This window comes from Hyaena hyaena, unplaced genomic scaffold (genome assembly GCF_003009895.1).
Source record: "Hyaena hyaena isolate Hyena2069 unplaced genomic scaffold, ASM300989v1 scaffold_250, whole genome shotgun sequence".
NCBI lineage: Eukaryota > Metazoa > Chordata > Mammalia > Carnivora > Hyaenidae > Hyaena > Hyaena hyaena.
This window is the reverse complement of record NW_024080882.1, coordinates 1,466,574-1,493,509: the sequence shown is the minus strand read 5'-3', so window position 1 is coordinate 1,493,509 and position 26,936 is coordinate 1,466,574. Positions and strand designations below refer to the sequence as shown.

At 45.6% G+C, this 26,936-nt stretch overlaps 1 protein-coding gene across 3 annotated transcripts in view; it reads left to right on the top strand.

The window, feature by feature from the left end:
• The window catches only part of TNFAIP8 (TNF alpha induced protein 8), a 131,050-nt gene that overhangs the window by 86,381 nt on the left and 17,733 nt on the right, over positions 1–26,936 (top strand). The window contains exon 1 of one of the 3 annotated variants that reach the window (XM_039244962.1): positions 5,298–5,421. The exons of the other annotated variants lie outside the window; for them this stretch is intronic. Coding sequence (XP_039100893.1) covers positions 5,349–5,421 — 73 coding nt within the window. The 5' untranslated portion in view covers positions 5,298–5,348. Of the gene's footprint in view, positions 1–5,297; positions 5,422–26,936 lie in introns of those variants that run through there. 3 annotated transcript variants of the gene reach the window in all.

Sequence of the window (26,936 nt, the reverse complement as noted above, 5' to 3'; positions counted from 1 at the left end):
TGTGTCTCCCTCTCTGTCTGCCCCTCCCCTGCTCACACTCCCTCTCTTTCAAAAATAAACAAATATTTTAAAAAACCTATTTAATACAGTGGATGTTCTTATGACGTGGGGTTCTTGTGTCCTGAAAGTGTGGGTAATATGACTAAGTTATACAGATGCTTAGTATTTTTCACTGCAGAGAGTGTACAGCATTGTTGACTGTGAGCTGAGTTGAGATACTTCCTGAATAAGCCTCTCTCCTCTTCTCAATTCTGCTGGTCTTCTCCTTTGTAAGTCTGAAAACTTGCTGACCTCCCTGTTCTTAAGGCACATCTGGACAGCCGTAAGCAAAAAGCCCCAAAGCCCAGGCTTCCTTCCTTCCTTCCTTCCTTCCTTCCTTCCTTCCTTCCTTCCTTCCTTCCTTCCTTCCTTTCTTCAGCTTCGCTGAAGTATAATTTAAGAGGAGATTTTTCGGGGTGTCCAAGTAGCTCAGTTGGTTGAGCATCCGACTCTTGATTTCGGCTCAGGTCATGATCTCACAGTTTTGAGTTTGAGCCCCACATGGAGCTCTGTGCTGACGTTGCAGAGTCAGCTTGGGATTCTCTCCCTCTCTCTGTCCCTCCCTCGCACATACTCTCTCTCTCAAAAATAAATAAACTTTAAAAAAAAAAGGATTTTTCTGCTGCTCTGTGATCAAATTCAGTTAAGAGATGGTGTTAGGGGCACCTGGGTGGCTCAGTTGGTTAAGCGTCCAACTTCGGCTCAGGTCATGATCTCATGGTTCATGGGTTTGAGCCCCGCATCAGGCTCTGTGCTGACAGCCAGCTCAGAGCCTGGAGCCTGTTTCAGATTCTGTGTCTCCCTCTCTGTCTGACCCTCCCCTGCTCACGCTGTCTCTCTCTCTCTCTCAGAAATAAATAAAACATTTTAAAAAATTAGAAGTACTTCTAATCAAAATAAGTTAAAAAAAAAAAGTTGGGTTGTTTAGATCTGTGGCCAAGATTGCCAGAATTATACCAGTAATCTACGTGAGTAGAGTCTGTTTACATGTGATACATACATATATTTGATAATGCCTGGATGAATGGAAAAACAACCAGAATCCTAGCCAGTATGTTAACTGTCCCATCTTGACACAGAAGGTGGAAGATCCAGTATTGGCCATGAGTAGTTCAACACAATGTGTCAGTGCAGTTTGGTTTTAATTGATCAGGGTTGCTTACTTAATTGCTCTTTTGTATCAGGTGGTCTATAATGATTGTTGGTGTAACTCCCAAGCATATTGCAGGACTAAAGCCTGTTGGACTATATATTTCTTAATTTTTTTAAATGTTTATTTATTTTTGAGAGAGAGAGAACATGAGCAGAGGAGGGGCAGAGAGAGAGGGAGGGGACAGAGGATTCTAACTGGGCTCTGTGCTTACAGCAGCGAGTCCGATGCGGGACTCACACTCAGGAACCTTAAGATCATGACCAGAGCCAAAGTCTGACCCTCAAACAACTGAGTGAGCCACCCAGGTTCCCCTGTTGGTGTATTTCTTTTCTTTTCTTTTTTAAGTTTATTTATTTTTGAGAGAGAGAGACAGAGGATGAGTGGAGGAGGAGCAGAGAGAGAGGGAGACACAATCTGTAAGCTGTCAGCACAGAGCCCTATGCAGGGCTCGAACCCAAACCACGATATCATGACCTGAGCTGAAGTCAGAGGCTTAACTGACTAAGGCACCCAGGCGCCCCTGGAGTATTTCTTAAACATCCATGAGTGAACACTTCCCACAGGAGGTATATCATCATGTCGTCCTGGAGCTTTATTCTCTGGTGGCTGAAAAGGGACTAATCCCCTTTTGAATAAAAGCAGAGCAAGATCAAGGTGAAGTGACTGATGGAGAATATATTTCCCAGAGAGTCTGCTGTCCTTTGGCTTCACTTTGCAGGCTTGGGGGATGGGACAGTGCAGTTTTCCCAAGGTTATACTGGTGACTGAGGGGTGTCCTTGTCCCCATACAGCCTTTTAAAGTTTCCTTTTAAAAAAATTTTTTTTTTAATGTTTATTTATTTTTGAGAAGGAGAGACAGTGTGAGTCGGGGAGGGCAGAGAGAGTGGAGACACGGAATGTGAAGCAGGCTCCAGGCTCCGAGCTATCAGCACAGAGCCGGACGCGGGGCTCCAACTCACCAGCCGTGAGACCATGATCACAACTGATGTGGTCAACTGAGCCACCCAGCCCCCCTCCCCCCGCCATATTTTTTAAAATTTATTTTTAGAGAGAGAGTGAGCAGGGGAGGGGCAGAGAGAGAGACAGAGAATCCCAAGCAGGCTCTGCGCTCTCAGCACAGAGCCCAACCCGGTGCTCAAACTCAGGAACTCACGAAGATAAGACAATGACCTGAGCTGTAATCAAGAGTCCGGAAGTCAACCGACTGAGCCACCCAGGTGCCCCTACACTCTTATAAAATATGCTGAATTCTCCTTGCTCTTGAACTGGATCAGAACATTCTTTCCCAAGGTGACTGCCAGATGGCATTTAAATACTAAAGAAGTTTTTCCCAGGTTTCCTGAGGATGGGGGCGGGGATGGGGGCAGGGCTGGGGGGTAGCGAGGGCAGTGTTCAAAGATGGAGCTGCTACAGGGACTCTAAATTGAATCACGAGGCTGACGTGGCCGCCCTTGGACTGTTCCCGCAGCTACCCTTCTCCTTGGCTAACTTGAGCAGGGCTGCAGGCCTGTTTGTGAGGCTGCTGTAAAAACAAGCAGAACATCAAGGGCATGGATTTTAAGACATCTCATGTGGCTTGTAGGTAATTGGACTTGCAAAACGACATTTAATAAATAATTCTTATGTGGGCACTTTCTGCAAGAAGGGGGTGAAAGGGAGCCCTGCCTGCAGGGGATTGGGCCCGGAATTTGGGCTGTCTGAATTTGTGTAATTATCACCTTGAGAAAGGTGTTGCATCTTAGTCCAGTTATAGATGAATGGGAGCTGCCTTATCTGCCTGGCACTCAGCCCCGATGAGATCCTGTAGGGCCCGTGGTGGGCATCCGTGGACAGCTGGGCTGTGGTGAGGGAGGGCAAGGACCAACGATGTGTGTGCGAGCAGAGCCTCCCAGAAGGATTCCCTGGACAGGCCAGGAAAGGTCGCTTCTTACTTGGCCGTAGGGAACATTTTTTTCTTTGGGTTCAAAATGGTCACGTCTCCTTCATTAAGTTTGAGGTTGCTGAGTGAAGGTCCACATCTTCGCAGCTCTTGACCAAGAATGTGTGGCCAAGGGGACCAGGCAGTGAACTGTGACTTTCTGAAGGGTCCAGACTGTTACCCTTTAGGTGGCGAGGTCACTTTTCAGGAGAGGCTCCCCCGAGCTGATGTTATCCAGATGTTTGTCCTCTTCACTCGATTGGCTGTCTGTGTCTCATCATCCTGCCCTTTCAGTGAAATTGAGATAAAAGTCTGCTTAGAGACTAGGCATGTTAGAAGAACTCAGCAATAGGAAGTGATTGACTATCTGGGCCTTATATTAATCTTTTTGATCACCTTTACTGCTCGTGACTTGCATCAATGCTTTTTTCCTGTGCAAATCCAAAACTGAAATAAAAAGTTCAAGCATCTTGCACAAAAATTTACTTTTAATGGTGCAATAGTTTGTAATTATCTCTGTAGGACTTTATGGCTTTCAAATCACTTTTTATTTGTATTACCTCACTTATTTATTATTTTTAAAAATATTTTCTAATTTGTTTCTGAGAGAGAGACAGAGAGTGAGCAGGGGAGGGGCAGAGAGAGAGAGGGAGACACAGAATCTGAAGCAGGTTCCAGGCTCTGAGCTGTCAGCACAGAGCCCTACATGGGGCTTGAACTCACAAACGGCAAGATCATGACCTGGGCGAGATCATGACCTGAGCGGAAGTACAATGCAAAACCAACTGAGCCACCCAGGTGCCCCTTGTATTACTTATTTAATTCCAGACATAAATCTGTCAAGTAGATACTATTTTTAATCCTGATTTTACATTTGAGGGAAGGGAGGCCCAAAGAGATTAATAAATCTTAATTCGGGCTCCTTAAGTCCAGATCTTTTGTATATTCTTTTCACCAAATGTACCTTAGTGCCTACTCTTGTGTTTTTGCCCATATAAAAATGGGAAAGGAGGAAAAAGCAAGCAGCTGGACAAGAAACTTATTAAAAGAATGTAACTTTTTTCACAGTTCACCAGTGGATCTTTCCAGTATGTTATTGGGAGATCTTTTGCCTTAGATTGGTGAGAAAACTAGCGCTCTGCAAAATACCTCCATTAAGGCAGGTACATCAGTGTGGGCTCCGGTCCTCTCCCCTGGGAAGGAACAACCAACGTTTCACAAAGTGAAGACGCCCACCTCTCAGCCAGTTGTAAAGAGTCAGTGGACCGGACCGGGGGCAGGACGGATTCGCCTCCCAGGCTCGGCAAGACTTTCTATTCTATCAGCATTTTAAAAGCCGGAATACCGGCCTCCCCCTTTGGCCTTTGGAAGGAATTTATCCCCGGTTGTCGTGAGGAGCGCGGGGAGGGAAGAGCGCTCTGCGTTCCGAGGACCCCCCCCCTTAGGGCCAACTTGCACTGGAGCTGCTTCTGCGCCCGAGCTGGGGTTTGAGTAAGAGTGCTCGCCCGGGTTACGCTAAGCCGCCTTGTCTGCGTTTCCAGTGCAAAGGTAAGGGGTGGAGGCCAATTCCACTTCCTTCAAAAGGCCCTGCTCTTGGGCTTGTGAGGTTGACGATGGCTGGTGAAACTGGTCCTTCCAGCCACAAGGACCAAGAGCCACGTTACTCTCCCCGCAAAAGTAACGTACAAAACCAGAGCAGCTTCAACATCCTTAGTTCTTGGCAGGTCAGACCCCAAAGCAAGGAAAGTGAAATGGGCGCCGAAAACTGTAACCCAAAGATCCAGGGGTATTTCTTTGACCGTATGTGCATTTCTTATTTCTGTGCAGTTGCAGCGCGCGCCGAGATGAGCCCTGTTTCTTTAGTTGCACACGTATTTCACAGGCGCAGCCGGTCCGGGTCACGTTTGCCCACGGCGCCCCTCGGCCCTGCCTGCTCCGAGAGAGTCGGGCTGCGGTGCTGGCCTCCGCCCCACCTGCCTGCGTCGGGGCCCCGCCAGCCGCGCCAGGTCGCCTCCGCCCTGCGACGGCCCGGTTCGCGCGGCCCCGGGGGCGGACTCCCGCCGCCCAGCTGAGACGCGATTCGTCACTCTTGCAGAAGTTTCCCCCTGAAAAAAATCCCTGCACCAGAACCAGCCCTCCGCCCCGGGGAGGTTTTGATTTTAGTGGCTTTCCTTCCTTTTATTTTCTGTCCTGCGCGGGGTTTTGGCCGCGGAGCAAACTTGCAGCTCGTCCGGGTACATGTCAGCGGTAATCGTCGCTGCAGCCGGTTACCCTGACACCATGCACTCTGAAGCCGAAGAATCCAAGGAAGGTAAGGACCGATTTCTTGGGGGTTGAGTGGGGGCGCGCGGGGGGGGAGCGATCGAGTCCCGCGGAGGAATGTGGAGGAAAGGGGAGCCGATGGGAGTTTCACAGCGAGCGGTGACTACTTTGTCGCAGCTCACTTAGAGCTGAGTATGCAGAGCCCTATACCCTGCTCTCCCCGCAGCCCGGCCGAGACTAGGAGAGGAAGAGTCAGATCTAGCGCAGGCAGCCCACTAAAGGCTGCTTTGTAGATTTCTCTGGAAACGAAACGGCCCCAGTATTGACTCCAAGAATGCTAAATGTGCTTTGGAAAGCACTTGCCTGCCTGCATCAGGGCTCCTTTGCAAGAGCCCGAATAGTTGAGGGTCCCTTGAAAAGGGTTTCAGAAATTGGAAACTCCGTGTGTTTCCGGTTAAAAGGGGAAGCTGAGTGAAGGGGAGAAGTGAAAGATCTTCATTTGGGGAATAGGTTAGTTTTTTTTTTCTTTGCTGAGTTTTCAGTAGTGAATTCATTTTGTTGGGGGCTTAAGGGAGCCCAGAGATGTGAGGGGCGCCTTGTGCAGCTTGTAACTGAGGGGTTTGTCTGTTTCTAACTTTGCGGAGGCAAAGGATTTCCTTTACTCTTAACAGAGAACGGGTGACAGGGCTGGAAAAGCTCCAAGGAAAACACAATTATACACTGGTGTTAGTTCTGGGAGTTTATTTGTGTGTGAGTGTTTGTATGCTTTGTTTCCTAAAACTTCGATGTATACAAAAGTCCTCTTGTAAGTGGGGGTGGAGGGAGGAGAATTGGGGGAAAATTAGAAAGTAGGAGAGGAGACTGTTCATGATTATGAAAATTCCTTTTCTTTTCGAGCAGCCTCTTGGGAAACTGGTAAATCTCAAGTTGATCACAGCAGCCCGCTGGGAGCCTGGGGAGCAGAAAGGAACCCCATCCTTTACCGTTTGTTAGACCTGAATTACTTAGGGAGATCCTTGTGCATGGCCTCCTCTGTCTTTTTAGTGATTCCCTTCCCAAAGTAAAGCTCTGTGTTTCATCATGTGGTCCCTGGGGGCTGGTGTTTACCTTATTATGCGGTGTGGGGGAACAAGTCCGTAAAAGAGGCTTGTTTAATAGAAATACGAGGCTGTTGTGAATGAAAAGTGACAGCCAGGAGCATTGTTTTTGAGCTTGATGCAGAGCGTGGGGGATTACTGTTTCCTGGCTGTGGCCTCTGTCTTGATGGAGCTATGTGCTGATGGGTGCTTTTTCTGTCTTTATAACAGCAATTTATAGTAAGTCAAAAGTAGTCAAAGGCAAATAGGAAACAGGCTGTGAGAATCCAGCCTGGTGAACTTGTGTATTGATTACAAGTAATATTTCAATTGGCATTTTTTCCTACAGGTGTGTTTTTTCTTTCTTTTGGGAAAGAAGGAGGAGGGGGAAAAGATGGGGAAAACGTTATCCCAAAGCGTAGAATATGTTCTTCTCGCGGCATCCACATCCACCCTCCCACCCAGCTCTCTGGATAGTAGCCTCAAAACTGAGGGTGAAGAGGTCGCTTTATGGCCCCTTCCTACACGGTCCCCACCTGACTGTCTCCACCTGCCATCGTTTCCGTTCTGCAGAACTGCAGCAAAGTATCCAATCTCTGCTTTTTACAGAAAGCCCAGAATTTTTTAAAAATATGATGTGAGGTGCTAGAGTTTTACAGCGATGGCAGTTAGGGTAGGATATGGACTAACTCTTCAGGGTGATGGAGCGAATACTTTATGAACAGAATCGTTGTAACTTCTGCCAGGAAATAAAGGGTGTGTGTGTGTGTGTGTGTGTGTCCATATCCTGGGCACTTCTTACAAGGCTGGGTATTATCTGCATTCTAGAACCCTCTGTTTGGCTATTACCCCTCAGATGTATATGAAAGGAGCTACACTGTGTAAATTATTATTATCTTTTCTTTCCTTACTAATCCTTTCCCCTCTCCTTAGCTTTTTTTTTTTCCCTGATGGACTTAAGTATCTCATTTAGTGTGAGATCACCATGGGCTCTTCACAATGTCTACATTGCCTTTGGACACTTGGTGCCTGGTTTGGTATAACGGGAGATACTTTTAAATCATTATTCTGAGCTTCAGTGAGAGACTTATACTTTCTTTGGGGTTAAATCTGAAAAAAAATATCAAGTCGACTCAAAAGTCCTTGGAGGCCAACATATTTGTGTATGTGAGTGAATGTGGAAGAAAATGACTGGGGATATTGTTAAGCCATCATAGCTTAGAACGCACTTGACCCTGTGCCAAGGGGGGCAGAGCCTGCATCCTTAGTCTATAGTCACCTCGTAAAGAATTGACTGAATTTTGCCTGCTTACAAATGAATAGGTGGTTGTGCTTGAGTATTAAATAGAAATAATCCAGGCCTGGCTTTATTAAAAGCTGAATGAATTTAAGATATCCGGGCATGATGTGAATAAGAAAGCAAGAGAAGTGAAGGAAGAAACCCAGTTGGCGAAAAAGGGGAAGGTCACAGAAAGGAAGATATCAACAGTTTCCAGTGGACGGGGGCTTCCTGAGGAGATGGGCTGACGGCCACATTTTTCGCGTTTAGGCGCATCCTGTTGGGTAAATTACTTAATTGTGAAATAGGAAAAAATGAAGGGCGGCTCTGATCTCTGAGGACCTTTCTAGTGCTAAACATCGTGAGTTGTGTAACTCCTTCGTCCAGGTTCTTGTAGCCTTCGTACGAGAAAGTGAGAAAGCCATTGTTTTTGATAGGTTTTTTTTTTGAATGTTTATTTATTTTGAGAACGAGAGAGTGGGGGGAGGGGCAGCGAGAGGGGGAGAGAGAATCCCAAGCAGGCTCTGCACTCTCAGCCCAGAGCCCAACACAGGGCTCCTTCCCATGAACTGTGAGATCAAATGACTGGAGTCAAAATCAAGAGTCAGACGTTTAACCCACTGAGCCCCCCAGGTGCCCTCTGAGGAAGCCCTTGTTCAGGAGGGGTTGCTGTGTGGGGACTTGACGAAAAGTCTCGGTTGAGCTGTGTGTGAGCTCAGCTCCTCCTCCGTGGCCCCTAAGAGCCTTTACCCTGCTAGCACCTCACCGGGTTCTCTTCCTGCCTCCTCACCAGGCCTGCTATTTCACAGAGAAAACGGTAGCCATTAGACCACTCCCTCAACTTCCTGCTCCCAGAGTGGCAGACTCACCTTCACGCACCCCCTCCCCGCAGGTGTCTGTGGAGCAGGTGTCCTTCCCACGGCACCTGGCCGCGTCTTCCATCTTAGGCTCCTCACCGTACCCAAGGGCCCCATGTCTTGCCTCATTCTTTTTCATCAGCTCCCTAATTCAGAGTGTTTGTGCCTGCGGGGCTCCTGCCCAAAATATCCTTCTCCCCACCTGACGCCCTTTTCACTTGCTTGGAGGGACTTAGACCCTCTCTTAGGCCCTCTCTTAGAGCACCTGTTCTAGGCCCCACGGGCACCGTTTAGCATCCCTTCTCCAGATCGCATGCTCTTGAGGGCAAGACCACATCTGTCTTCTTCCGCACTGTAAGTGGTAAGAGGTGATCATTTCCTATCTATACAGTCAATGGCCGAGTCCATTATTCTAGGTATCCTCAATACTTTGTCCAGTTTTAGGCATTTATGCCTCCTTTATTCTTTAATTTTTATTTAAAATTTTTAATGTTTATTTATTTACTTACTTAGATACAGAGCACAAGTGGGGGAGGGACAGAGAAAGAGGGAGACACAGAGTCTGAAGCAGGCTCCAGGCTCCAAGCTGTCAGCACAGAGCCTTATGCAGGGCTTGAACTCAGGAACCACAGAATCATGATCTGAGTGGAAGTTGGATGAATCAACTGAGCTACCCAGGTGCCCCCATTAGTCTCCCCTTTAGAAAAAACCTTTAAAAAATTACTTATTTTTGCATGGTTCCTGCTTTCTCAGTCCTTGACCTCTCTCATCCATTTAAGTCTTTTTTTCCACCGTTCCGCTGAAATTGCCAAAATCACCAGTGACCCAGGATTCATATTTTGACCAACCAGCGTCACTGTAATCCTGAACTCTTTCCTGGGCTCCAGTGAGATACTACACTGTCTCATTTCCATTTTCCAGCTGTTTGTTTCTAATCTCCCATTCCTCCAGCCTCGGCTCTTCCCAGAGCCACCTGCCCGGCCAGCTGCCTGGTAAACACCCTGCTTTGAATGTCACAGAGGGACCTCAAATTCAGCAGGTCTGGACTGAGCCTGTCATTTCCTACTCTTCACAAATCTGACCTGCCATTTGTATTTGCACTGAATACCATTGCTCTCTTTTTGGCTTCCCAAACCTCACATCTGCAAAGTGTCCTTGACCCTGCCTTGTCATTTATCTTCAGCTTCTACCTGGCCCTTCATCCTCCTCCTTACCTGTTGCGTGCATCTCCTTCTCTTGTCTCCTGTCCCTGTCTCGGTGTAAACCCTCGGCATTTGTATCCTCATGGTTACAATGACCACCTCTGTCATCAGGGTTCCTGGTTCTAAGAAATGGAAACCCGACTCCTGCTGTCATAAGCGGAGGAACGTATTGGAAGTGCATTGGCTAGTTCACACATCGACAGAAAGCTGAGAATCGGCCCCTGAAACGTACCTGCCAATCACCCAGTTAGGACCCCACCATAGCCTTTGTCTCTGCCTTTTCGTTTTTGTCACTCCCGGCACTCTGGTTGTGGCTAAATGTTTCTGGTCATCGTCCACACTCAGAAATCCCTGAAATAAGCTCTCTGCTTTGTCTGTGTGATGAGCCCCTGCCCCATGCTGCCCGTGGCGGAGGAACCTTCTGCTTCCAGCCCGGGAGATGAGAGTCTCACTTCTACCGCCTCTTGCGAAATGAGGACTCCTCCAGAGACAGGAAGGGAGTTCTGACGTGAATTACCAAAACAACAAATTTCTGCTACGTCCCTGGACTTGTTCTGTCCAGCCCTAGTGTTGCCCGTATATTTGCTTCCTTGGTCCCTCAACAAAGGCTATTACCCCCGTTGGCTTCACTCTCCTCTGGTAATATCTCCAGTTTGGAGTAGATGCTTTTTCAGGGTCTTCCCATAACACCCTCTGCGTCCCTCTGTCATACCATATTTTCACATATTACTGTTATTAGTTTTTTTTCCTTTGCCTTCACTTCATTATGAGCCTTTTTAAAAAACATTTTTCTAATGTTTATTTAATTTTAAGAAAGAGAGATGGGGTGGGGGGCGGGGGAGCCAGAGGATCTGAAGCAGGCTCCATGCTGAGAGCAGAGAGCCCCAGGCAGGGCTCGAACTCATGAACCGTGAGATCATGACATGAGCCAAAGTTGGACGGTCAGTCAGCTGAGCCACCCAGGTGCCCCCATTATGAGCCTTTTCATAGCAAGGTCTGTGCATGTTTTACTTCCTGAATCCCCAGTGGCTGACCTAGGGCCTTTCACATAAGATAGCCTAATAAAGCATTATCAAAGGTAATCATTTTTAAATGAGGTCACGTGATATGATGAAACCTTTTGAACGCTACTCCCAAGTTGTCTAAAGTGTCTTCCAAACCTAAAGGACAAACCTTTTGAGAGTTTTTTAAGTTCTCCACTAATGTACTCTGAATGGTAAAGTCAAAACAAGCACATGTCTTCGAATTCTGGGGTGTGGGCCCAAAGTGGCTTGCCAGCATGTCACATTTCCTTGAAGACTGAAGACACAGTTTTGTTTTTGTTTTTTAAGTTTATTTATTTATGTTTGAGAGAGAGCGTGCAAGTGAGGGAGGTACAGGGAGAGTGGGAGAGGATCCCAAGCCGGCTATGCACTCTCAGTGCAGAGCCCAGCGTGGGGCTCAAACCCTCGAACCACGAGATGACGACCTGAGCCAAAACCAAGAGTTGGATGCTTAATCAACCGGGCCACCTAGGTGCCCCTCTTTCTTTTTTTAAAGTTTGTTTATTTTTTTGTTTATTTATTTTGAGAGAGAAAGTGTGCAAGTCAAGGAGACGCAGAGAGAGGAGGAGAGAGAGAATCCAAAGCAGGCTCTGTCCTGCCAGCATGGAGCCCAACGCAAGGCTCCATCCCACGAACTGTGAGATCATGGCCTGAGCCAAAATCAAGAGTCAGACACTTAACCGACTGAGCCACCCAAGTGCCCCTGAAGACATAATTTTGAAACTAAAATGTACTGAGCCTTCCATGTGCCAGATGCAGTGTGAAGCAACTGATTGTGTATATTCTCTCATTTAATACTTGTATAATAATCCTTTGTGTTGACTCCACATATCACTAAAGCAATCTGAAGTCCAGAGAGGTTAAAAACCGTGCCTAACATCACAAAGCTAGAAAAAGTGGAATCAGGATTTGAATGGAGGCCAACTAACCATAGAACCCATGCTTTTAACCCTGACATGATAACTCCTGGGAATGTCCACAAGCTACTCCCCCCGACCAATCCTCAAGCCCCCGGGGGATGCTCTCTGTGATCTGTGTTCGTTTGTACCCCAGCCCGGGAAGTGAGGGGTGGAGAGGCCAGGTGTTTGGAGGAGGAAGAGGAGACCTGGGCTCTTTCTTGCCTCTCAGGGGCACAGGTAGCGAGCCTTGAGTGCATTCTTCTCCCCCTGATGAGGGGGCATCTAGGAGCCCAGCAGGGCTGGTAGGAGGGGCCTGCAGCCCACTGCCGTGGAGGGGGGGAGACCCAAGCACCTTTGGGACAGGAGAGGGACCTCATTTTTTTGAATGGCCAGCTTGAAACGGGAGTGTGGACTCCCCTGGTCACTGAGGTGAAACAAGTTTCAGTTATATGTATATTAGGTTATCATGACTTGGTGACTTTATAGCATCCACTGGGTTTCAGGTTTCTTCAAAATCTGCAAGGTGGGTATACACAAGTGAGTGATCCTCAGCTCAGTTGCGATCCACTCAGTTAATTTGTCATATCTCCTGATGATGATTTAATTTGTTGGCAATATCCACAGACATTTACACTCTCATTGGTAGCCCTCCTCGGTTTAAATGTCATTTTAACAGGTGACTGACCTGTTCCTCAGTGACTGTACAACAGTTTCTCAGGTTACCTATGCTGAATCCTTCTCAGCATGGTCTGCCCTCTGTGGAGTCCTCACTTCCCTGGTGGGCTTTCATGAAGCCTGTTTTGTGTGTATGTGTTTTTAAATTTATTTCAAGAGAGAAAGAGGAAGAGAGAGAGTGTAAACAGGGTAGGGGCAAAGAGAGAGAGAATCCCAAGCAGGCTCCATGCTGTCAGCACAGAGCCCCATGCAGGGCTTCATCTCACAAACTGTGAGATGATGACCTGAGCCAAAACCAAGAGTCAGAAGCTTAACCGACTGAGCCACCCAGGTGCCCCGCAGGAAGCCTGTGTGATCAGTCAGCTTGGCAGTCTAATGACTGAGGTCAGTCAAATGCCAGGACAGAGGTATGTCTGAGGACTGTCTCCACCCCCACCCCCAGCCCACCAAACCAGCAGGGTAGCTTGCGGAACCTTCCAGGGGCTCATCGCAGCATTGCCCTACCTCCTAGGGATTAGAACTCCTCAGGGAGACAAAAGGTAAAGACTTCACACTAGAAAGAACGGGACCAACACCTGCCAGAGTATTGGTCATAGGAGAGAAAAATTCACGTTTTCCATGGTGGTGACTTGTTCATCTCTTCTGTCACCAGAAAGCCACCCTGTGTAGGGTCCTCGCTGCCTTAACCTCATGAGGTGGGACAGCTTCTATAATAGCGTTCATTGCTGAGCATTACTGTACCATTTTTTCCACTCTTCTCTCCCTGTGCTGGCCCTTCTCTGCAGACAGAAAGAAAAAGAACGACCCTGAAGAAATGCATGGTCCTGGGTGTGGCTGACCTTGATGTCATATATAATGTAAGAGGTCCAGCAAAGGCTCTAAAACACTAGGCTTTGATGTGATTGTTTCCTTTTATGTAATCATTAGCCTTGAAGTACAAAGTGCTCACAAGGACTAAAAGTGGAAAATCGGTTTAGAGATCCATGCCATAGCATCTCCTGTACAGTGGACATCACTGATCACCTGCCACTGTCCCACGCCCCCGGCTCCAGGGCATCTGGGCCTTTTGCTACCTCACTTCTGGAATTTTCATCAGACTGAATATGCATCACGCTTTTCTGGTCCCAGAATAATGACGCCAGGATAACGTAGATGATTAAGTGCCCTGTTCCTGGCTGTGGGTCATCCAGGAAGTAGCCCAAAGGGTGGGCAAGTGCCAGAGCATGAAGTTAGGGCCAGAGAAATCTCTGGACCTGGTGATTGCATTCCAGAATCATGAAGAGTCCCTAGATCTGCCACAAACCGTTTATTTGTCAACATTTCCATCTATATGAGAAGGATGCTGACAACTTGGAAAAAAATGAGGTGAGCTTTGTTGTATACCTCTCTTCATTTAGTGGGTTGTGCCTAAAACGATAGTGTAAGCTGCATTAAAAAAAAAACAAAATCAACTCATTGGTTGGCTGGCTCCTGGATGGCTCAGTCATTTAAGCCTGGGGCTCTTGATTCAGCTCAGGCCATGATCTCACGGTTCGTGGGATCGAGCCCTGTGTCAGGCTCTACGCTGACAGCACGAAGCCTGCTTGGGATTCTCTCTCTCCCTCTCTCTCTCTGCACCCCCCCCCCGCCCATTCGCTCTTGTTCTCTTGCTCTCAAAATTCATAAACTTAAAAAAAATCCACTCAGTATGTCTATCTGTAATATTTCAGGAAGACCTGCAGTAAGGACACTTTGTAATTAAAATGATTCTCCTCCAGACACAAGTAGAATCACCATGATTTAGAGTTGAAGAACAACAGTGTACATTCTTTTATCTGACCTCTTATTTCAGAGGTGCAGAACTGAGGCCCCGAGAGGTGACATCCAGGCCCTCTCAAGCCCCACCCCCTCCCCCATTATGCCTGTTTGGCCAAAAAAGTTTTGCGGACATAGGTATTTTGCATCCTGGATTTGTGCATGAGAGCTCCTTGAGGCAGGACGGACCTCATCTGTTCATATGGGTGCCATTCGACAGATTTGGGGGGAATTTACAAAACCCAAAGGGAGTGGTTGAACACCTGAAGATTTCCTATTTCACCTTCTCATAAGCGGAACTCAGAAGAATAACCGATGAGGAAGATGAGGAGGCACCGGGAAATAAAACTGAGCTCTGCACATAGGTCTTATTCACTTCCTGGTTGGGAAAGTGGGAGAGACCAAGTGAGAGGCAATTACAGTGAGCTCATTTGTTTTCATTCCTTTGAGAAGAGCATCATTCAGGGAAATTCACTTTTGAGGGTGCCGGTTGGGCAGGAGTGCTTTATGGGGAGAACGTGTGCAGCTGTGTGGGTGGGAAGCATTCAGACACCGGACATGGGGCTGCAGGACCAGATGGGCGCCCCACAGCCTCGTTTTCCCCAGGGCACCACGGGCCTGGTGCATTCTGGGAGTCAGCCCACTGCTCCCGCGGCCGCTGAGCAAGGAACCTGCAAGAACAATTACTTCAGTCTTGTTCTGAGGGTTTAAAAGAAGCTTGAAGAGTTTAGAGTTTAGATGTAGCACTGTAGTGCGTCCTGAGTGACTAACTGCTGAGTGGGCAGCGACTGTCTCAGAGGTGCTGCTCTGGGGATCTGGAAGCCTGGGCAAAGCCTGTGTTATTATTAAGTGGTACCTTGTGGTATTTATGGTTTTAAAGATGTATGGGGGTGGGAGGTTGGTGTTTGTGTGTGTAGTACCGTTGGTGCGCGTACGTGGGAATATGCTCTCCAGTTTGTGGTGACAAGATTTGATGCTGTAAATAACTGGGAGCAACCTTTCTCCCAAGGAAATGGTGACATGTCCTAAGTGACCATGACAGCTTTAGACTTCCCGAGCCTTAAGAACCTTATTGCCTGCGGTACTTGCGTGGCTCAGTTGGTTAAGCATCCACCTCTTGATTTCCATAGAGCCTAACACAGGGCTCGAACCGTGAGATCATGACCTGAGCTGAAATTAAGAGTTGAACACTTAACCAACTGAGCCACCCAGGTGCCCTGAGAATCAGGTTTTAGAGGCCAGGAGACTGAGACAGCCATGTCTGAGGAGAGGTGCTGAAGGAGGCGCTTTACTGCCTTCTCTTTGGGGTCTTGGCGGAGGCTGAGAGCCCAGGATCTCATCTGCTAAGGGATGAGACCACATCATGAACATTCAGTCAGTACTGAGTGGGAATGAAGGAAGGTGTGCAGGCTGCCCATCTCCTGAGAAAGGGTGAATCTCATCATCTCCATTGGTGCACGCCTCCGAGTCTTAGTTGCCCCCTGATTCCTTTCTTGATCTCTGTCCCCCTCACCTCCACCCTGTCTCTCTCTGTGGCATTGGACACAGGCAGCATTGGGTGCCTGACGCTAACAAGTAAATGCTGGCAGGAAATTTAATGCAGCTCTTCACACCAGGAAGAAGCTTTGGCCAGTCTGAGAGCGAGAGAATGTTTCTCGCTTCCCTTTCGCCTCCGCCCCCTCACCCTCCCACCCAATACCATGCCTTTTCTTCCCGAGGGCCTGTCTCAGAAATCTACTGGTGTGTGTCTGCCCGGGACACCCTAGATTTGACAGGCTTTCATCTTATACATATAAAATAGGATTTGGGGCACACTAAGTAGTTGAGCCATCCTGAGAAATTTTATGTTTCTTCTGTTGGTCCCTGCTGTGGGAATAGCTGGTCCCTTGTGAGAGCCAATGAGAGGGTGCTTGCGTGAGTGATTAGATAGCTTCCCTCAGCAGGTGCTGGGTGAATAAGGAGGCTTAGAATGACACCCACACACGGAGTGTGACCGAGGCCTGCCTACCATATCCAACCTGATGAAGTCCTCAGTTCACATTCTGTAGAGAACACGGAAAGGTGGGCTTGTCCCAAGGAATTTTTATTCTTCTATGAAGTTATGGGATAAAAGTGAAATACTAGTGCACTGACTGTCCTCTTTATCGTAAAGCGCTTAGAACACCATCTTCTCCTTTTGAGGGTTAAAATTAAAATGAAGTCCGTTATGAAAGAGCTAGCATGGAAATGGACCCCTCCCCAGGATCCCAAGTCTAAATGTTAGACTCCAGTCCTCCAGAGAAAGGAGATGATAGTTAAAGAAGGAGCCTCTCGGGAGAGTTTTCAAGGAATTAGACGTGAGGGGCAAGTTGCATGTACTGAGCGGGAAGGAGAACCCGACTGGAAAACCAGAATAGCGAGGAGCCTTGAGGGAGTGTCCATTGGGCAGATTTCAAAACTTCAAGGCAACAATGAGGAAGAAATGGTGATTGGGAGCCGTGTGGGGAGGGAGGGGACGGTGGGTGGGGGCCAGGGTGGGATCCAGCCCTAATGCGAGGTCCAAGGGAAGGGGGAGGCATGTGGAGACAGGAAGGGAGGAGTAAGGAAATAACTGGAATGAGAAGGAAAAAAAGAAAAAGCAAAAACTTGGGCACAAGGAGAGAGGTGAGCAGCGGTGTAACTGCAATAATGGGATAAGACATTTTGGCAGTTTGTTTGGTCTGTTGGGTTGTGAGTTAACAGGAGAGAGGATGATGAGCTGATCTCCCAAGGAGGAGGCCCACTTGGAGGCAGCGGCATAGTGGCGTGTGGCCGACACAGAAGCTCTGTGGCTCTTGCAGGAGGGGAGGGGTGGTGAATGCGGGGTTGGGTGGGGAGGGTAAGAAAGGCCTTGACACTGAGGAATGCTGCTGCCTTTCCAGTTGCTGCACTGGGGCCGGTCAGAAGCCAGGGCTGTGTTGCGTCGGCTTGGATTTCTGGTGACGCTCATGCCGGGTTATAAAAATCATTTCCTCAAAAAGCTTGCAAATGGCAGATGATGAATTAGAAAAAGGCAGGGAAGCCAGCCTGTGGGAGTCGTTTCAGAGCCTTCTGCCGGATCGTGCCATTCCATTTTCCGGAAGGCCTTCGGGTGAATGGCTGTTGGAGGAGTAGAGATCTGCCACCCCCTCCCAGTAAAGCTGTCCCTCCCTTCTGGGGGGTTCCACGAACTAGCAAGTCTGATGGTAAGCAGGCTCACTGAAGAATTTCAGGCCGAGGGTTTTTTATGGGTAGAACTGGTTTAAATTATGTGGCCCACTCGACCATAGCCGACTTGATGATCTGACTGATAACCCTAAACGCACAGAAGTGATTACTTGATGTTCCTGCTGTGGCCTTCCATCCCAGCATGCTTTGCGGTTGCCCCCTTGGCACCTGGGGTGCAGGCGTGGGGGAGGGGAGCTGCGCCTCCTGTTTCTCCGCGGTGGCACTTCAGCTGGCTTGTTATGACACGCGTAAGGGTTAATCAGGTAAAATTACAATTGCTCTTGGGAGAGGCAGCCTCGCTGAAGCCTGACACAGCCGTCAGGGTAGGCGGGGATAAGGTCCTTCTTGCCATCTTAATCGTTTTCCTCTGTTTCCCAAACATGTGTTCTTTTTTTTTTTTTTAATGTTTATTAATTTTTGAGAGAGAGAGAGACAGACAGAGCACAAGCGGGGTAGAAGCAGAGACCGACACACACAGAATCCGAAGCAGGCTCCAGGCTCTGAGCTGTCAGCACAGAGCCCCAAGCAGGGCTGGAACTCACCGGGATGAGACCATGACCTGACCCCAAGTGGGACGCTTAACCCACTGAGCCACGCAGGGGCCCCGCTTGCACTCTTAATCTAAAGGGTAGGAGTGGGAGAGCTGTTATTTTTGGTAGCACTGCTAGAATAGCCCAGAAACTTCCAGCAAATAGCCTCTCAGAGTAATAGTGTCTGGTGTTCTCTTTCATTTTTTTTTCTTCATGGCTCCGTCTATCCCTCTTGTGTGAAATAGTCAAACCTGTTTTCATTGTATATCTTTTAAAGCTTCAGTTAGCCAGAATTTTTTTAATGTTCGACGCTGTTTTTTCTCCCATGAATAACTCAATTCAGTAAATGTAGGCAGCTACTAAACTTGGCAGATTGTTGCCATCATCGTGGCCCTGCACAGGAAGTGTTCTGTATAGATATGACTAACCAGTTTCCAGGCTTAAAAATAAAGTGGGGGATTTCTGGACAGAATAGGTCTTTGTCAGTCATTTCAACATGCCCGCTAAGTGTGAAGCTCTGAGCCAGTCACTTAGCTCTCTCATTTTTTCCGTGCTCTCACTTCACCTGACATTTTCTGTTATACAGATTGAAACTGATTTTTTGGTGTTCATTCATTTTTAATGAACTAAGAGGGTATTTGAATTGTCATGAGAATCAACTAGAGTCCTTATTCTCTCCTTGTTGCCTCTTTCATCTTGAGCTCCTTTTAAATCACCGCCCTCCTGAGGTACATAATGGGGAAATATCCTTGGTACCTGGACAGCTGTACATACTATATCACTTGTGTTCTTGAATCTAAGGCCTGACGGAAAGAGCACTTTTTTCCCCAAAGTTACTTCCAGTCAATGTAGTGCTTCTTAGATTTCTTTTGTCATTAAGCCTCTTAACTGCTCTGGAAGAATTGTACCATTTTAAAAAAATGTTTATTTTTGAGAGACAGAGCATGAGCAGGGAAGGGGCAGAGAGAGAGGAAGACACAGAACTTGGAAGCAGGCTCCGGACTCTGAGCTGTCAGCACAGAGCCCGATGCGGGACTCGAACCCATGAACTGCGAGATCATGACCTGAGCCAAAGTCCAGCGCTTAGCCGACTGAGCCACCAGGTGTCCCAGAATTGTAGCATTTAGACAGATACCAAAAGGCTTTTCAGCATCTTGTTGCCTGCAGCTCTTGTTTCAGGACTTCGCAGATAACTTCGTATCTTATTTTTTCTTGCTGTCTCCCTAAATAATGTAATTTCCCCCTCCCTTAATGGAAACATTGTTTTCTCTCCTTTCTTGCTTATCCTAAGCAGCTTTTTTTTTTTTTTTTTGGTCTTAATTCTTAACACCATAGCATTTCATAGAAATGCTAAATTAGATACGGCATGTATTAGATAAGATTCTAACCACAGTAGCAAAAAGTGTTTCTCTCTCTGAATCCTGAATTTTGAGCAAGTGTTAGTCTTCCATTTGAAGACTCCAGTTTGTTTTTCAAATAAGAGTGTATGCCAGGGAATGATGATTTAAAATACAAAACGCATGTAAATGCTTTTAATTTGGGTTAGGGTAAAGTCAGTAATGATTCTTTAGGACAATGAGGCCTCATTTGGCAAGTTTAGAAATAAGTCATAAATCCATAAAGAACAAGACTATGGTTACTATTCTTGGGTCCAATGTGGCTGTGACTCTGAAGTTCTTATTCTCCCATGCCTCCTCCTCACTGTCTCCTACTCTGTTATGAAAACTAAGGCAGAACAGCAGCACTTGGGTGGCTCAGCCAGTTGAGCATCCGACTTCAGCTCAGGTCATAATCTCACAGTTCACAAGTTCGAGCCCCACGGGCTCTGTGCTGACAGCTCAGAGCCTCGGATTCTGTGTCTCCATCTCTCTCTGCTCTTCTCTACTTGTGCTCTGTCTCTCTCTCTCTCACTCAAAGATAAATACACATTAAAAAAAAAATAAGACTAATGCAGGACAGAGTAAAAAGCCCCTGCTATGCTTTGGGTTAAAGCTTGATAAAAAAATCTAGCCTTTTGAAAATACAGGACTCTTGTATTTGCATCAAATACCCTATACCTGTTTTAGTAGGATGCTTTCAAGAGAAAAAGGGAAGTGTTTATACAAGCTGAATTTTCATTGAATAAAATCCTCCCTTAATTAAAAATGTTCATTTCCTGTAACTTTGTAGTAATCAAGACTCTTGTAGTGGAAAGAATCTTCTAGTTTTTATGATGATGGGAATGTTGTAGGCAAACAGAAGACGCCTGATGACTAATGGAGTGTGAGAATAGGCATATGGTCCAGGGGTAGAGTGTTTGGCAGAATTGAAATCTCTGCTGTTCTCGTGAGATTTAAGGATCATCCAAACATTGGTGATGATCCGTCATTTGTCCTTGCTTGCTGTCTGATTTTTATGTACTGGACAGCGTTGTCCTTCATAGGTAAGGTTATGCCATGCATGGTCCCAGCAGCCAGATAAAACCAAGATGGACCTTCAGAATAAATTGTGCATATGGGGGTCGTTTAAGAAGTCCTGGTAGGACCTTCTTCTTGCTGGTTTCCTTTGAGGCCATGTAAGTGATGTTCAGTTTCCTAGCTGCTCTTTTGAACCAATGGCTAGGACTTAGCTCAGTATAGACCCACAAGAGGGCTTTAACCAGCCCATGTCTGTTGAGGCTAATGGAGGCCCTAACAGGGTGACTGCTTACTCTATTGAAAAATGATGGTAACTGGAGAATTGTCTTTCATATTGGGGTCAGATGGGCTTTATTATCAAAATACTTCTACCACATCTTGTGGGGCAATGGGAAAGGAGTGATTTTTGGGTAACCCCTGGTGTTTGAAATGCCTGCTTTTTATTCCCACTGTTTATTTGTTTGTTCGTTTCACCACAGAAACCTCTTCTGTTTCAGTTTATCTGAATTGTGTGTATCTGTGGGGTTCTTCCTGGGTTCCAAACACTGGGACATGGATCAGCCCAGAGAAGCTTATTACTCTTAAGTCTACTTTAACACAAATAAATACTTTCTTGGGATAAATACTTTAAAATGAATACTTGACTGGGAGACAGGTAAAGAGGGTAAATTCGGATGTGAAATTCTTTAGGCTGAGTAAAGGAGGCCTTTAAACCTGATTTAATATTTTTAACAATTAAATAGTTCCAGCTTTCATTTGTTAGTTTATACCTGGAAGTTGAGAAATGGACTGTATCAGGCTTTGACAGCAGGTTAAAGACCTCAGCCCTTTTAAACCATCAACATACCAGCTCTGAAGTTCTATCAAATAATGAGTGAAAAAGGCAGGTTACTGGTGACAATAATCTGAAATGTGCTTGAAAAAAAATCTTGCTTCTAAGACAGAAGAGACCAAAGCAGTGGTCTTTCTAGGATTAAACCACCATTTTGCATTGAGACCAGAGACAAAGAAACAGCTGTTACTGAGACCTCTTCTGACCCATCATCAGCCTCCAGCCAGAGATTCAGGCCTCTCCTCAGTACCCCTAATGATTTAAAAAAATATATATTAAAATATTTCAGATTCTTTACTCTGCATCAAAATGCAATGAGCCATAAGCCAACTCAAGAAAAGATGACCCAACCCTGACTCCTCAATGCTTTATTAGATGCCATTAAAACCTCAGAGAGCTGGGATATTAATAGGGCCTCCATTTGGAACCTGGAATCTTAATCCAAGAATTCTATAGCTTTTTTTTTCCTTTCTTTTTTCTTTTTTTGAGTATATCTGAGACTGCTCTGTTTTGGGATAATACCAATTGGATGGAAGAAAAATACTCATAGATGCTACTTTCTGTTCAAGATTTAAATTCCTTTCGACGTTAGCTAGAATCTCTACACATTCATTTAAACATGGTTTCTGTATTTGGGTGGGGACAGCATGTCACATGGTTTTATTTTACTCTGTAGGACATAATGAAGAACATTTTTTTTATTTTGATTCATCAGCAGGGAAAATACAGCAGAATCTATTTTGGGTATTCGCTATAGAATGTGCCCTGTATTGGAATGCGGGTGGAGTTCTGGCATTTGTGCGTCCATGTGTGTCGGGGGAATAAAGGTACCAAGAAACACGTGTTCACTGCCTATATATATATATATATATATATATGGACCAACTGTACAGCTGATAGCTTTAAAATACTGTATGAGACGACATTTACCAACAATAGCATCTGTTTCCTTCATTCCAAGGTCAACAAATGGCCTTAAAGAGGGATTATGAAAATGTAAGAGAGAAAGCTTTCTTCTTCTTCTCCTCCTTCTCCTCCTTCTTCTCCTTCTTCTCCTTCTCCTCCTCCTTCTCCTCTTCCTTCTCCTCCCCCTCCTCTTCCTCCTCCTCCTTTTTTTTGCCAAATCCATTAACTCTACTCACCATCCTTTTCAAAGCATGAGTGTAGGCTTAATGGCATAAATGGAAAATTAACAGGAGATGAGTTCATGGGGGAAACTGGTTAGGGTAAATTTTCAGATTTAGAAAGTTAAGCCAATCATACAATTAAGATTTGATTCATCTTTTTCCTAATATCCATTGTCTCTTTATTTTATTTTATTTTATTTTATTTTATTTTATTTTATTTTATTTTATTTTATATTACATTGTCTCCCATCTTGGAAATAAATCCATTATTATTTTTCTACAAGATCTTCTGCCTTGGGGCTCCTGGGTGGCTCCGTTGGTTAAGTGTCTGACTTTTGCTCAGATCATGATCTCGCAGTCTGTGAGTTCAAGCCCTGCATGGGGCTCTGTGCTGACAGCTCAGCTCAAAGCCCAGACCCTGCTTCAGATTCTGTGTCACCCTCTCTTTCCATCCCTCCCCAGCTTGCATTCTCTCTCTCTTTCTCTCAAATAAACATTAAAAAGATCTTAAAAATAGAATATTTTCTGCCTTTTGCAGCAGTGAGGACATTAGAAATTATGTGAATAAGAAAATTTCGGTAAAGTGTGTTGCCTTTCTTCTTAGACACAGTGTTTTAATTGCAGGTTCTATTACTTATTGAAGAGCTTACTATAAAATAACTACTAGATATGATCAATAATATTTCCCAAAGACCTGACCATAAGCCTTCCTGATCAGTTAAGTCAGTAAAATTATAGCCACAGCTTTATAAACTGACCTGCAGTGGAACTCCTACAAGGCCTCCAATTTTTAGAAAATCACTCTAGATACCAAAGAAGTACAAATTGACCATTGTAAGTTGTCTTCTGTGTTTTTTTAAAGGTTCAATTAGTTAACTCTGCTTTTATTTGCTTAAGGGGATCTTTGTCCCCTGTCTCTTTACCGAGTTAACCCTGCTAGTGTGAATTGATTGGTGCCAGGCATCCATAGCTCTAGAGTCATCATATGAAGTGAGCGCTCAGCCCCTTTGCCGACTCCAGAAACAGAGCCTAACTGCCTACCCCCTGACCCTCAGCCCACTAGGCACACTTACTAACCTTTAAAACAAAAACTGGCCAGGGCATCTGGGTGGTTCAGTCGGGTAAGTGTCTGACTCTTGATTTTGGCTCAGATTGTGAGCTCATGGTTCATGGGTTCGAGCCCCACGTTGGACCCTGTGCTGACAGTGCGGAGCCTGCTTGAGATTCTCATTCTTCCTCTCTTTGCCCCTCCCCACTTGCGCACTCTCTTGTCTCTTAAAATAAATAAGCTTAAAAAACAAACTGACCTAAATAGAATGGCTCTTACTTATGAGCCTACCAAGAATGCCTTCCCGATTGTAGTTGTATTCAGTGTTAAAATACCCCCAAATTTAAGACAGAACTAGGACGTATTTCAGTTCATTTAGGAAACTGGTTTCCAGTTTTTAAAATCACTTCAAAACTCTCCCCACCTGGGAGTCAAAACCGCCTTATGCCAGAAATCTGACCAGAAATGAGTTAATGCCGGTAGCCTTCAACAGAGAAGGACACACTATGTGGAAAGTCCATTCTGTATTGAGCGGTTTTCAGTCTACAGGAGCTGGCGGACCCATGCATATGGAAGTACATGCAGGAAGACTGGCACATCCTCACTAGAGAGGTTGAGGGAGGGCTGTCTGTGGCTGGGATGGTGGGGCACAGCTCTTGAGACATGGATCGCAGTGGCAGGAATCTTTGGAAAGGAGGGGCAGGTGTTTGTTTCCCAAAGCACGAGTGTGTTCCATTGGTGGTGCTCCAGTGAATGATTTGGGGAGGCTACGGGCATAGGGTTAGGTCATCTTCAATCATATTGCAAGATTAGTCCATTTCAGTTCCCTTTGAATGCTTTGCAACATCCAAAGGGAATGCCTGTATGTGAGGCTCTCTGACCTTTGCCGCCTTACTCATGCTGACTCACCTCCTTTTGGATCATGCAAGTAGACATGCGGCTCGTGGCCTTGTACAGGCTCTGTTTAGAAATGAATAGTATTTTTTCCTCATCGAATTAATTTTTTACAATTAACAATTTAAAATTTTTAAATTATTTTTATCATGATGATATGTGTAAGGGAGGAGTACCAGATACCATCCACATTGTATATATGGTTCCCTTTTTAAAAATATTATTTTGGGGGGCCACCTGGGTTAAGCTTCTGACTTCAGGTCAGGTCACGATCTTGCAGTTTATAAGTCTGAGCACTGCATTGGGCTCTATGCTGACAGCTCAGAGCCTGGAGCCTGCTTCAGATTCTGTGTCTCCCTCTCTCTCTGCCCCTCCCCTGCTCATGCTGTCTCTCCCCCTCCCTTTCTCTCTCTCTCTCTCAAAAATAAACATTAAAAGGGGGCACCTGAGTGGCTCAGTTGGTGAGCATCAACTTCACTTCAAATCGTGGTTTCACCGTTTGTGGATTCAAGCCCCACATCAGGCTCTGTGCTGACAGCTCAGAGCCTGGAGCCTGCTTCAGATTCTGTGTCTCCCTCTCTCTCTTTCTGACCCTCCCCTGCTCACGCTCTGTCTCTCAAAAATAAATAAACATTTAAAAAAATAAATAAACATTAAGAAAATATTTTAAAATATTATTCTTTAAAAAATATATTAAGTAGTCACAAGGAAATAAAATACATAAATAAGTGGAAAACAAAAACAAGTTGTGACAGTGGTCCTCAAGGGACAGGGTTTCAGGATGTTACTCAGGTAAATATAGGCTGGCTTTCCAGATGAAAAGAGACTTCAGCAAATATCATAGGATGGGAAATGCAAGGCCTTTTGAGAAAGGGGAGAATAAAGAAGTTGCTGGAAGCCCATGGATCCCTTGGAGCTTCAGAGCTAGGTAGTCACGCTTGCTCAACCTTGATTGCCAGCTCAGGGAACACGGAGCTGTGAGCACTTGGGAATCTGCCCTAGCCACACCCTAGGCTCTCCTAAAAGTGATTCAGAATAGCTTGAGCCCCTGGTCATTTAAAGAAGGGGTAGCTAACTCATTTGCCTTGGGTCATTTCCTGGCCAGGTGATGAACTGTAGGGCCTGTTTCCCCCCACCTTGCGGCCCCACCCGCAATGTTGTCAGAAGTTCGGATTTTCCTTGAGAAGCTGGAAATGTGAATTTTTATGTCAATGCTCCCAACTGTTACATGTTGTTCACTAATTGCAAAAAAGATGAAAACATCATGAGGCCCCTTTTCGGGGGTGATGAAAATGTTTTGGAAGGAGATAGTGATGATGGTTTGCACACCATTGTGAATATAAAGAAAATCACTTTGTACACTTGTAAAATGGTGACCGTGGTGAAACAATATGTTATATGAATTTGATCTCCATTTTAAAAAGAAAGACACATTACAGAGACCCAACCAAAACACGTTACCAGCCCAAAGTGTGTAATCTCTTCTTTAAGTGGAGGAATTTACTCCATGGGCGGCTGGGTGGCTCCGTTGGTTGGGTGTCCAACTCTACATTTAGGCTCAGGTCATGATTCCAGGGTTGTAGGATTGAGCTGCACAAGGGCTCCGCGCTGGGTGCGGTGCCTACTTAAGACTCTCTCTCTGCCTCTGCCCCTCTCCCCTGCCCATGTGCACTCTCTCTCAAAAATAATAGATAAAGGAAGGAAGGAAGGAATTCCTCTTCGCAACTTGTGATAATTCCAGAATCACAAAGCAGCTTTCCATCGGGGATCCAGTGGCTGGGAGTTAAAGGGGTCATCTTGTAACCCAGCATTGACCTCCAGGCCTCTGTGTTTCCACCTGTAGTCTCATTCTGGAGCACCAAACTGTAGGGATGAAACAGCAAAGCTATGAAGGTGGGGGCTGCCGAAGTATTTTGGAGAAGTGATTTATTTTGTCATCAGTTGGCAACCAGTCGTAAAATTGATAAATTATGTTGTTTGCCAAAGTTTATTTTACCCAAATATCTACCATTAGGGAAGTAATCCATCTCTAGGACAGCCAGTTAGTATATTTAGAGAAACGTTTTTCAGTTCTTACAAAAGAATGACTGTATTGGTCTTTTTAGTTATTTTCTTTAACTGAAAAAATGGGTTTAATACACCAAGTATGTGTCATCGACATCAAAGGATTATAATTATCTTGGCATCACTGTTTTGTCTCCCTGGTTTTGGGGAGCTGTATTATTTTTTAATTCTAAATATAATCTTTAATTAGCTGATTTCAGGAAGGGTAAAATAGAAAATTTGAAGGCTTTACAATATATCCTAACTTAATTTTCTACTCTTTTCTTTCTTAATAAGCTACCAAAGACACATAGAGTTCATGCTTTTCAAAATTTCCAGTTTCTTTTACATTTTCGTAACAAAACGGGGGGAGGGGTTATCTTTAAAAGCACCCTCTAGCCTAAAAACAGAATTCTCTTACTATCTATGCAGAGTGTGGGTTATTTAGTAATTCTTACCGGTTCTAAATATTATCAAAAGATGATTGTTTCAGATGCCTATCTTTAGTTATTAATTGATTCATTTAGAATAAACTTTTCCCAAGGGTTTACATCAGAACACTTGTTCTTAGGTAAGAGTATTTGAGATGCGATACCTAAGTAATAGTAATATAATTCATTTATAGCCTCATAATTTGCTTAAGT